The following is a 13,709-nucleotide window of genomic DNA, read 5'->3' as shown; positions in this document are numbered from 1 at the left end:
TATTTAAATATAATAATTTTAATTAATTCAATACTAATTATATTTTACCCACGACATCACAATACCATAATGATACATTTACAATAGCGTTCCATTCATCCTACAACAATGTCACGTCAGCAAAAAAACACTCTCACAACATCACAACACCACCACATTTACCTCTACCGTAGAGATGGTCTCAATGCTAAATCAAGCATGGTGAAATTAAATTACCTTTTGATTTTCTATAGTTCTATTCATAGAATATTAAGGTATATATCAAAGCTTTGATTATACGGAGTATTATCTTAAATATATTTGAGAAGAAAATTCCATTATTTACCTTTTGAACAAATACACCATACGCATCTCATTTTATTGTGTTTTTGGTCGCATAGCTTATTGGAGCTTAAACTTATTTTTTTATAAGTTTAAAGTAGTAGCATCGTTTGGGTGATATAATTTCTAGAGCTTATTAAAAAAAATAAGTTCTTAAAAAATAATTTAGTAGAACTGGCATAAAAAATAAGCTCATAGTTTATGTAATGAAATATTACATATTTGACCATTATATAATTATTAACTCCATTCGTCTCAAATGTATTATCTCCAGATAAAAAACACACAATTTGAGAAATATCTTTATTACAATTATACATGGCAAACGGGTCAGGTTGGGTCGGTTTGGGTGGTAGAACCTGGTGAACCGGGCGTACTACTTCTCAACCTTCTGTGAACTTTTCTTCTCTTATGATTTTTGCTACTTTGTTTAGTTTAGTGATTGATATCTTAGAGAAGCTGGTAAAGTAAAGACGGACTCTTTTAAACGGATCTAAACGGGTCAGGTTGGGTCAGTTAGGGTAACATGTCAAAACGGTTTTGGGTTGAAATGAGTCATGGGTCAAACTGGTAAAAATTTTAAACGGTCCAGGTTGGGTCGGTGTGGGTAACAGGTCGAACCTGGAAATGGGTCAAATATGTCAAACGAGTATACTTTTACATTTGATTCTTTACATTTATTATATTATTTTAGTTATTAATATTTTTATTATATATAAAAGAAAATATTAGAATATAATATAATTGATATAACCATTAATGCTTTCATAAATAATTGATGAATAAAATTTGTTATGTTCGACTCATTTGACAATTCACAAGACGTAATAGACTTGTCTCTATTTAAGGAGCACCAGATTTCATAGCCAGATCGCTAGACTTGACATTCGAGACTGATGTTTTCTCCCCTGTGATTTACTGTGAACCAACATTTAAAGACTTGGATAATCCTGTACCAGGATATGGTTGAGCAACAGATTTCATAACCAGTTTAATAGAATTAAATGTAAGATATGGCTAAGTCCCCTCTGGGCGATACTAATACCAATGTTGAAAAAATACAAGAAAACAATTAAAATTTTGTTGTTATTATCATAATTGAAATTTGTACAATTAAATTTTAATATATATAAATTTAAAATAAAACATTGTATGAACAAGAAAAAATATACTAGTATATTTTATAGATATAGATATAAATATTATTATTTATTATAGATTATGAAAAAAATAAAAAAATAATAAAGCCGTTGAAATTTGATAATAGCGTACAAAGACATGAATCCGCTGAAAAGATTATGTAAAGTAAACTTTACTCTCATTATTAAAATTGCATTACAAATAATAAATAATATATTACTCGAGCATCACCGTTGAAAAAATTATGTAAAGTAAAGTTCACTTTCATTAAAATTGAATTATAAACTATAGTAAATAATATAATATATCACTCAACGTACGTATCACACGAGACTTAACTTTAATATCTTTCTAAGCTATTTGTATTATATAAAGGATTTTGATAACGATAACCCTTAAGCTGTCGTTAACACGCTTTAATTTATTGTATAATATGATAACTGTGAGCTTGAAAGTGACAAGTAAATGCTCTGTACAATGCATTAAAACGTTATTTATAATTATGTTGACAAATAATAATAATAATAATAATAATAATAATAATAATAATAATAATAATAATAATAATAATAATAATAATATAAAATTCTTTAAATTAAAAAGTTTACTATTAATGACATCTGTTTATATCAGTTCAAAAAAGGGTAAGTAATTAGAAAAATCAGTACGTCATCGAAATCGTTTAATTTTTTTAAAAAAAAAAAAAAAAAAAACACTGCCTAAAGCATGATTACGTCATCATTAAATAAAAATGAGAAAATCGTTAAAACAATAATAAGAAAAACTATGTAGCATAAAAAAAACAAAAGAAACTTATGAACAGTAACCGTCGCCTAATCCATCCAATCTTTCTCTACTTTTTCCATTGGTATTATTATAGTTAGTTTTTAAATTTTTTGTTAAATATACAATCAATAACATCATGCTTACGTCAGTTAAAAGAATCAACCTAATGAGAAAATCATTAAAAAAATTCAGTAAGTCATGAAAGTGTTTAAACTTTATTAAAAAACATTCTTTATGACATTATATTTATGTCAACATTACATAAATAAAAAATAAAATGAGAAATTTATGTGAGACAAAAGAAAAAATTACGGCGTTAGTACCCGTGATTTGTTCACATTTGCATCATAACACCTAATTTTTTTAGTTTTCGTAGTTGATACCTCAGTTTTACTTAATTATCATGGTTGACACCACAACCTAACTATAATCAAAATTTAATGGTTATGTTCTCACATGCGTCATGCTCATGCATGTGAGGGCGTATGTGTCAATCACTCTTCCTTTATTAACCACGTAGCTGTCATCTTCACCTCGTTCATTTCTTTCATAAGTTAATTAGCTTAAAATAATATATTTTATTTGAATAATAATTGAAATTGTAATGCATACGAGAAAAATTTATGAAGATGGTGACACATAAAATGAATTGCATGTAGCGGGTATATGAAGATGCTTGTAACCGACAACAATCAATTAAATTTGCGTAGTTGCTGTTGGTTGAAATGACGGTGGTTAACGGCGGCGACAGTGACGGTTTTAGTGACGTTGACGGCGGTGGTGGTGACGGTTTTAGTGATGTTGTAGTGTCATGGCATTGTTAGTGATTGAACTTGAGACTGATTGTTACTTAAAGTTGTAAATATTTTCAGTTAATGTTGAGTAAGTTTTGTTCATTTGATTTAACAGTAAATTGGATGACTCCAAATTGTAGTGATTTAGAGTGTCATGAATCTATGTTGGTATTTGTTCGTCTTGTTTGTAACAGTTTTCAACTTTTTATCTAATATTTAATAAATAACAATGAGGTGATTGATTTATTTATATAACCATTTGACTTCAAGGTTCATTTTAGTTCATCTTCTCAATTTTACGTAAAGCATAAAGCATTCACACTTGTTGACACATAAAACACTCCATCATCATATGATATATATTACCAAGGGGGTTGGGTTAATGGGTTTAGCCGTTTAAGCATGTACACATTTATGTACCTTGTTGACACATATGCCCTCACATGCATGGTACATGTGAGAGGTTAACTATGAAATTATTACTGTAGTTAGGTTGGAGTGCCAACCACGATAGTTAAACAAAGCTAAGGTACTAACTACGCAAAATAAAAAATTTAGGTGTTATGATGCAAATGTGAACAAACCACATGTACCAACGACGTAATTTTTTCGAGACAAAACAGTATATATACGTATAAGTTATTTGAGGGAAATTTAAAACATAAGATGTAGTTTGATTTCAAAATATGGTTCATTTTTATCCCTTCAATTCTGATATCTGTTTTTATATATTATTTTAAAATGATTATTAATATTTTTATTTTGCAGGTTTATAGAAATGTAATTATGTAGAAATTTGAGAGGCTTGTATAAAAAAATGTACACCATATATCCTAGTCACTGTTGTAAAAAACCCGATTACTCTCAGATTACTCATTTTTAAGAGTAGTCCGTTCTGATTTTCAAAAATCCGCTTAGCTAATCGGTCAAAGGCAATTAATTGGTTAAAATCGAATTTGGTAATCAAAATCGGCTAAAATCTAACTTGGTCAACATTTTAACATAAATCTAAACTAAAACTTTAGGGGGCGTTTGGTTAGTGGAATTTCGTGAAATTTGCATTTCAAATCCCATGAAATCCCGTGTTTAATTGGAGGATTCAGTTAGAGGGATTTGTATTTTAAATCTCATGAAATCCCATAGATGAAGGATTTCAAAATCCTTTGTGTTAATGAAAGAATTCTAAATCCTATGTTTCAGTTTTCCGTTTTGTGTTTCAGTTTTCAGTTTTGCATTTTAAATTTCAGTTTTTGATTTTTATTTTCGCGTTTCAGTTTTGAGTTTCATGTTTCAGCATTCAGTTTCGGGTTTCATCATTAAAACACGTATTTCAATTTTCAATATCGCATTTCATGTTTTAATTTTCAAGTTTGAGTTTCAGCTTCTAGATTTTCGTTTTAGTTTTTAGTTACACGTTTTGTGTTTCAGTTCAGTTTTGGGAGTATTTAGTTTTGCGTTAAAATTTTTCATTTCGCGTAAACATAAAAGAATAAAAATAGAAAAATGTAAAATGTAACGTAATATTATTGATCAAAACTTCTTTTGATTGGATTGCGTATTGTGGGATTTAAAATCCTCCAATCAAACCGATGATAGGATTTCAAATTCAATAATTTTAAATCCTTCAGGATTTCAAATCCTCCAGGATTTGAAATCCCAGTATTCAAAATCCTCGAACCAAACGTTACCTTCGAGTTTTTGAACAAAATAACAATTTTAAACAATTATGTTTATGTTTATGATTTTCTTTTGTAGTTACACATATAATAGTTAAAATTTAATATTTAAATATATAAAATACAATTCAATTAATCCCCGAATTGCTGATTACTCATTCTAAAGTTCCGACAGATTAATTCCCAATTAGCGAATTTTGCAACCTTGATCTTGTTTCTTCCAAGTTCCATGTTCATAGCTTTTCATTAACTATACCGACTTTCCTATTAGCCTTCTAAAATGAATGAATAATAATAAATGGAGGTTTCTATTGATATATAGTTAACTAGTTTTATGAGCCCGTGCATTGCACGAAAGTTGTATGAGCCAGTGAGTTGTACGGACATTGTAAGTTTATGTTTCACAAATGTAAATATCGGGCTTTGAGCCCGTGCATTACACGGTTGTTAATGAGCCTAGAAAGTATACGTTGCCATTTGCTATTGCTATAAGGGCTGCTCGCCTTTATACGGCTTGGCTTCGCGATCAATTATGGTTCAAGATTTCTGGTTCCCCTTCGATTTTCAACTTCGCAGTAATATTATCGAATGATTTGGATATTTAATAACCGTTGACCGAATTTTAAAAACATCATGATCATCATCAAATATTGAAATAAAAAATATTGATCATCCAAATTTAATATTAAGGAGTTGGTCCATTAGCTAAAGGAAAACTTATGATATTATGTATATATTGAAATTTTAGTCAAAAGATAGTTTGCTTACGTGTCATCATTCTCCTTAAACATTTTTAAAAAATTTTATATTAATAGATGTAGATGCTATTATATGATAGATATCCTTATATCTATATTTTTGATATTTATGAATTAATTCAATCTAAATTAAATAAATTAATTATGGTGTTACTATATTTAAATTATTAAACAAATATCCATATATATTCATATATATTTAAATTAAAGAAATATCTCTAATGTTGAATACTCCGTATAAAATTAAAAAAGGATGTAGATGCTATTATATGTTTGATATCTGTATATCTATATATTTTGATATTTATGGGTATTAATATTTAATACCAACCTATTTATGCGTAATATTATTTTAAAGAAAATTACAATATTATAATAAGAAAAATTATGAGAAAAATTGTTAAAGTGACACGTGGCAGAATTAACCAGAAGATAACACGTAAGCATATTTGCAGTACTTTATATAATGTATAGATATAGATATTTAAACTTCGGGTCAACACCCCTCTTAGCCCCAAATATTGCACGTCGCAATTTAATTAAATTATCTCGTAATTAGTTTTTTTTTATCATTTCTCTGCTCACATGAAAATATATTAATAATGAGGTTTGAGTCTTTTCCACTAACTATCTTCCAATTAAACCAACAATAATATTACTCACAAAACTTAATAACAATAAGATTAATAATAACAAGTGAAAGACCATTGATCTAGCAACATCGATATAACTCATCGATGTTGTGATTGTAAATTTAAGTCTGGTAGTAGACTATTCGTGATATGAGTGTGTGTATTTGCCGTTCAAATCTCACTAATGACACTTTAAGGTCATGCCTTTATAAAAAATTATATAAACAATAATTAATTAATAATTATAATAAATATATAATATATAAATATAATAACATAAAAATAATAATAATGATAATTATAATAAATATTAAATATATATTAATATAATATAATATAATAATAATAATAATAATAATAAAATAGTAATATGGAGTAATGTTCTCGAGTTATTCAACTCAGATGTTTATTATTCGACTCAAACTACACATCACAAGAAATCTGTTACTCACCAACGCGTTTCGGTGCCAATAGTACTCGTCGCCTTTGAACCTTGGGCCCCATGGTTGGAAGCTATCAACAGAAAGGCGCATGTTCGAATCCCGAAAAAGTATTTGTATTTATCGTTGACTCTTGGGTTGACTCGTGGGGTTTAGTCCTCTTACTTATGTCCTCAAGTACGTCCAGTAAATACATGCTCTCTGGAGCACGCCGTGTGCGGCTAGATTCGTGCTTGCTAATTCATGGAGTATCATGGGGAGGTGTCTTACAAGTATTACACCCTTGCGGGGTGGAGGTGGTAGGTTGTTAAAGGCAACACAAGGTTTGCGTGTCTCTGCCGAGTTACACGTTTTTGAAAAGAAATCTGTTACTCCAATGTTCTAGAGTCATGATGTATCAACAAATCATTTCAAGCGTAGCCTAGTGGTTAATCATCATGATACAAAAGGTTTTTGGTTTGAACCTTCATAAGTAAACATGAAAATGTCACTAATTTACTCTTTTCATGGCATATCAACAAAAGACAAAGAAGTATTAAATGAGAAAAACGTATAGGTTGCTAAGAGACATGGCCGGTTCTGAGAATTTGAGTGCCCCGAACGATGCAAATAAAAAGGGCCCCAAGACCCGAAAGAATAATATAAGCTAATTAAAAAAATTACAAATAACGTTATATCAATAAACATAAAGAATTTAGTATTAAAATTACATACCGTAATAGTTAACCAATGATTTTTGAAGCTCTCCTCGCATTCTTGGTAGCAAATTGTTTAATTACCTCTTCACAGTTTATACTCTCTAAGATTTCATTCTCAATAGTTATCATCGCCAATCCAATAAGTCTATGTTAGAACATTATGGATCGTAGGTAATTTTTCACTAACTTCAGCTTTGAAAAGCTCTTTTCCGTAGATGTCACTGTAACTGGAATAGTCAACATTGCATTTGAAAAATATTCTTGAGCCTCATTCAAATGCATTAGAATATCTAAAGGATTCTTAAATTCACCAGCTCCTATTGTGTCAAATGACTTCAGCTCCATATAAAGTTCATGATCATTGATATCGATTTTTCTTCATACTTAAGTTTATTTTCCAATTCGCTACAAAATAACTTTAGATCTTTATCTTCAATTCTCCTCAAGTTATGCGGAAATAAGAAACCAAATAACTTCTCATAAAATTGATCAAATCTCGTTTTTCAAGAGAAAGAATAACTTTATCTACTATGTAATAGAAATAATTTACTCTAGAAGCCTCTTCAGGCGTAAATGAAATATCCTGGCTACTTGAACTCTCATCAAATCTTTCTTTTCCTATGAATCAAACATTTTTCTGGAAATACTATGTTGACATCCATTTTATGCAATCTCCTTAGCTTCGTCAATATCTTTCGCAAAATCAGTTTCTCTATAATTTTCAAAGTACTCAAGTAAAATGTTTATTTCTTTGATAGCAATCTCGATATTCATATCTTTTGATTGTAACTTTTTGCTCACAATGTTCACCTCATTTAATACTTCATACCAAATGACAATTGATACTAAAAAGTCAAATTCACCAAGTTCTTTTTCTGCTATTGAATTTGCTTCATTAGCAATCGCAGCATCTTTATCTTTTTCTCCAACTTCAAGTAAAGCTTCTCGTATGTCGACAAGTTGCGTTTTAATAGATTTAATACACTCAACACGACTTTCCCAATGAGTTTAAGACAATGGATTAAAGTCAAATCTTTATCATTATGTTTCAAAATTTCTCACCAATTAATAGAATTATGAAAATAGCATATATACGTTGAATCTGTCCAAAAAAGTTCTTTCCCTTAACATAATTATTTGCCATATCACATAATGTAAGATTAAATGAATGACAACCACAAGGATTGTAAAATGCTCTAGGATTCTCCTTTAGAAATCTCATTTGCACTCCTTGATGTAATTCTGTCATGTTTGCACCATTGTCATATCCTTGACCATGCATATTATTTACATCAAGATCAATGCGCTTTAACTTCTCAAGTGTAATATCAAATAGACCTTTTCCCCTGGTGTCATTAACCTTCAAAAGCCCTAAAAAAGACTCCTTAACAATAACAGAATTAGATGTGAACTTACCTCACTATCATGCTCATTTGTTCTTGATTTCTTGAATCAGAAGTACAATCAAGTATGATTGAGTAATACTTTGCTTCCTTTACCTCCTTTATGATTTGTTTTTAATCTCACCTCCCAACATAAAAATTAGCTCGTGTTGGATCTTGTGCCCAAGATAATGCACATGAAGCTCATAACTAGTGATTCGTCGCACATGTTCTTTAATAATAGGATCAAACTCTTCCAACATTTCAATGAGACCCAAAACATTTCCATTACCTGTTTAATACATTTAATATATAATAAGTGGAAATGAAACAAAAACTATTTGTAGGTACATTAACACAAACACTAATAATTATTATTACCTTTTTGGTACAACTTTTCTTTTGATCTACGGAAAGTAAAACTATGTTTAGCTAGAAATTCCACTACTGCAACGATTCTCAAAAGGACTTGCATCCAGTAATCTCATTCTTTCATCAATTGTTCGTATTGAACTTTATCAATCGTTCGTTTAACTTCAATCTCTTACGCATATCATACCATTTGCTCATATTTTCAAGATGAACTTGGGTAATTTCATGTATTCTGAGTTTTTTCGGAGCATGCATCCAATTTTTATAACCTTTCCCGGCCAAACCACCTCTCGGCTACCCTTTTCTAAACATTCTACAACAAAAACAAAATATTTTGTCTAACTCTTTTGAATATACTAGCCATGGTCGATCACATTTCTCCAAATTTGATAAAGTTCTCGTTTATAAAGTTGCACAAAACCTTCTATTTTTTTATAAGGACCATAGACTATGTTATTATCTCTTTTAGGACCCTTCTCAACCAAAAGTTTAATCTCATCAGAATTAAGTCCTTCCCAACTTCTCGGGTCAAATATATCAACAATGTTATGTATCACATCTTCTTCATTTTATATTTGTCTCAACGTATTCGTGTTTTTCCGCATCTTGTTCATCAATAAGCTCTTGCCCTTTGGTTTCTTCTAGATTTACTTGTACATGCACTGGTCATAGAAGAACAACTAAAAAACAAACTGTATATGACATAGTTATTGTAACATCTTCGTCTCGAGTCTAGTGGTAAGTTACTAATTTAGCCCATATGTTTATTTAAGTGAATTAAATAGTTATGTGTTATTAATTATTTAATTATGTGGTTAAATTAGATTTGTGACAAGGGTCACAGAGATATTTGGATTATGTGATTTGGACTTTATTTGAGTTTCCAAATGTGGTACATTGTGTTCCAGATAACTGGAAAATACATGTGTTTTGTAAGAAGTGGGTTTTAATCCCTTAATATATCTGATATCTCATTCATTTGAGATATTTTTCCCAAACTGCTCGAATTGTTCGTGTATTCCCAATCGATTAACCCTAATTCACCAAATCATTCCTAAGCTCAATTAAGTCCTGCAATCTTGTTCCTCTTATTCTAGTGATCATTTTAAGGTAAACAATCAATGATTTCATGATCCAAATCAGTTATAAAATGGATTTTGTGTGGTTTTGACAAAAAGTGTATTTTGGATCAAAACCTTAGATTTGGTGTTATTTTGGGTGTCAAATTAGTGGGTTTATGATCTAAACTATGTAGTGAATGTTGAATGGTCGTTTTTAGAGTAAAAAATGAGTTCGAGAACAAGATTGGTGAGATTGGGTGTGAAACCCGTACCTTAGTAGCAGCTGCTGCCAATGAACTACAGTCGGCCGATGGTCGTTGACCATCGACTGGTGGTGGCTGACAATCTGTCGATGGACTAGACCATAGACCGATGGTGTAGGTCCTTCAACCAATGGTTATTATCTAGATGATTGACCAATGGAGTAAGACCATCGACCGATGGTGGGGTGACAGTAGGTCGACCGTCTATGACGATTGCTCGATTGTCTTTGGCAGTGAAAATTTTACCAAGTGTTTATATATAGCAGTTATGCTGTCCGTTGGTATCTTTTCGGATGTAACGTTGTGACTGACTTGTGTGTATATATATATATATATATATATATATATATATATATATATATATATAAATAATAATTCTAATGTGACAAACAGAAAGGTGAAGGCTCAGTAAAATAAGACCACTGAGTACTTGTGCTTTCAGGTGAGTGGGACTATCCTTTCGAATATTTTTATATAGTAAGTAGACAGTGTCATGTCTTGTGATTAGTGATATATACTCAGTAACCCATATTATGCATGATTAGACTGTGTCTTTAGTCTGTGACTAATGACTGTGATATTATATGATTGCGTGTATACCCAGTGATCTCGTCGAGGTGTTTTGTGCGACGAAAAGAGGTCAACCATTCCTAGTGGGGTATATTGTATGATGGGAATTGTGTTGGGTCCTTGTGTTACTGATGTGGTGGTATAGTGTGAATGACGAGTGCGTCACGTCTGGAAGACTATACCAATGCTTCAGTACTAAGGACTATCAGTGAACTCTAGCCCGATCAGCTAGTAGTTAAAGGCCCGGCCAGGTCGCCGGTCCTCTTGTGATATTTTCCATGCTAGTACCCCAGTAGCCTGTGACTAATGACCTTAAGCTGTGCTTAGAGCTTATAGAGATAACCTATTGTAATATTTCCATCACTTAGCGTTATGGTAACTCCTCTACAATGTTTTGTCCTGTAGGTGTTTATTAGCAGCTTTTGGTGGGTATTACAGGACGAAGATGTTTGATATAATGCAATTCTGATGTTTTTGTAATAAATCTTAAATTAGACTTGGTTTGTAATATAAACATAACAACGATGTTTTGAATCATATAATGACATAATGTATATTTATATGATGTGTTTATAAAATTAGTCTTCCGCAGTGAGTATTTAAATAAAATAAATATGCGTAAAAGGTACAATGTCATGTCAAACATCTAAATGGGGGAAATGTGAATGTAGGATTAAGTGGTTAAGTGATCGTGATTAGTGTTTATACTAACGGATTATGTACTAAGCTTTGGTGAAATGATGTGTAGTATAGGTAAAAGATGGGTGACCAGTGACCAAAAAATTCCCAGCTCCACCTACCCCTGGAATCTTCAGAGCTCTAACAAAAGGAGAAGAATTAGATACTGATGAACAGGAATACATACACAAAATTAAGAGTCAACTAAAGGAAGCCCGAGATCGGGTAGCGGAGTTAGACAGTACTCTTCCTGAAGGTACCACGGCGGGTAATGATGAGACTGAACCTCCAGGGTTTACTGTACGTCAGTATGCAACCATGTCAACAGGGGGTACTTCTCAGTCATTCCCATTCAAAATCCATCTCAACCTCAAGTGCAATACCAAGTCCCACAGCAGTACCAATATCCTTTTCAGTACCAGTACCAACCTCGTGTCGTCCATCAAATTGTGAAAGAGAAGAAAAAGTGTACTAACAGTTTTTGGATTGTAAGCCCCCTGAATATTCGGGTCATCATGATTTGATTGTTATAATGAATTGGTTAAGAGAAGTGGATAGGACGTTGAAAGCGTGCTAGTGTGAACCTGAACTGAAGGTAACATATGCCAGTCGCCTCTTGGTAAATTGAGCAATGGTATGGTGGGATACTATCACGACTCCTTTGTCTGAAGAACAAATGAATCAAGTGACTTGGGAGCAATTTGCTGCAAAAGTTCAAGAACATTATTGTACAACTTATGATGTTAATAGGTTGAAGCAAGAGTTTATGGAAATGAAAATGACAGAGAATGTGATGGTTGATGAAGTTTTTGAGCAGTTTATAGATAAATTAAGGTTTATACAACAATGGGTGCCTGATGAACAATCTCAAGTGCAGAAGTTTGTGGAGATATTGAGGCCTGAATACAGGACAATTGCAAGACTTGCTACATATTTGTCTAAGGCTCATATGTTTTCAAAGATGACTGAAAATGGTGTGAAAGCCGCCAAAAGTGCAGAATCTTAAAGTGTGCAGCAAGTAAGACCAGCTGGAAGTCAGTACACTCAGAAGTCAAAGTAATCAGGAAAGTTTCATTCTAAAGGACAGTCCGATTCAAGTGGATCCATGTCAAGTGATTAAAAAGTGTGGTGTAGGGCGTGTAAGTCTACTTACATTGGCCAGTGTTCATCCTTGAAAAAGACGTGTTTGAGGTGCGGGATAGTGGGACATGAACCACAGAGTTTTACATTTAAGAATAATGTATATTGGAATTATCAGAAGGAAGGTCAATGATCAGAAGATTATCCGTCTCCTAGGAAAGCGTATGATGGTATAGGATCTGGGATGGGGTCAGGGTCATGTGTTGGTTCAGCAGGGGGATCATCTACATCATCTACGAGGTAGAAACGTAAGAATCCTCCATTTTCGGAAGCTAGAGCCTTTCACATGTCAGTAGACGTTGTAACTGCTACTGACGATGTAATCACAGATATGTTTCTAGTAAATTCTGTGCTGGCTCGCGTGTTATTTGATACCGGAGCCAATTCCTCTTTTATGTCAACTATTCTGTGTTAAATTGAAACTGTATGTGGACGTGATGTCTGAACCTTTAAGTGTAGAAGTAGCCGATGGTAAAACTGTTCCATTCACAACATATGTATCTGGAGCCGCCATCGACATTGAGGGTAGTTTATTTCTTATAGACTGCCTAGTGATGCCTATTCTGAGCTTTGACTTAGTGATATGTATGAATTGGCTTAGTAAACATAAGGCTAATATTAAATACGATAGGAAGATTATTTCCTTTCGCTTGACCAATGGGTGACGAGTAGTGGCGCGTGGTGAACATGGTAGGTTTCGTTGTCCTTTGATTACGATGATTAAAGCTCAGAAATTGCTAGTCAAAGGGTGTGATTCTTACCTGGCCTATGCGATCGATGTGAAGAAAGAAAAGAAACTAGTGACTGATATTCCAGTAGTGTCAGAATATCTATAAGTTTTCCCAGATGAATTGCCAGGGTTACCGCCAGTCAGGGAAGTTGAGTATAAGATAGAATTAGTTCCAGGGGCTACACCAGTTGCCAAAGCTCCTTACAGAATTTTTTTTTGAACGGCAAGCTTGCATCAGTCCGGACCGAAGCCTAGTCATCATTTGCAC

General features: G+C 32.2%; 1 protein-coding gene across 1 annotated transcript; it reads right to left on the bottom strand.

Annotated features, from left to right (window-relative positions):
• Window positions 1-7,908: 7,908 nt before the first annotated feature.
• On the bottom strand, window positions 7,909-9,102 carry LOC139889088 (uncharacterized). Its single transcript, XM_071872058.1, has 4 exons — window positions 9,009-9,102; window positions 8,773-8,919; window positions 8,341-8,616; window positions 7,909-8,186 (listed from the first exon to the last, which is right to left on the bottom strand). The coding sequence occupies exons 1-4, from the start codon at window positions 9,100-9,102 to the stop codon at window positions 7,909-7,911; spliced, it is 795 nt and encodes a 264-aa protein (XP_071728159.1).
• Between the last annotated feature and the right edge of the window lie 4,607 nt (window positions 9,103-13,709).

The sequence above is a fragment of the Rutidosis leptorrhynchoides genome, chromosome 2 (assembly GCF_046630445.1).
Source record: "Rutidosis leptorrhynchoides isolate AG116_Rl617_1_P2 chromosome 2, CSIRO_AGI_Rlap_v1, whole genome shotgun sequence".
NCBI lineage: Eukaryota > Viridiplantae > Streptophyta > Magnoliopsida > Asterales > Asteraceae > Rutidosis > Rutidosis leptorrhynchoides.
This window is presented reverse-complemented; position numbering and strand designations above follow the sequence as displayed.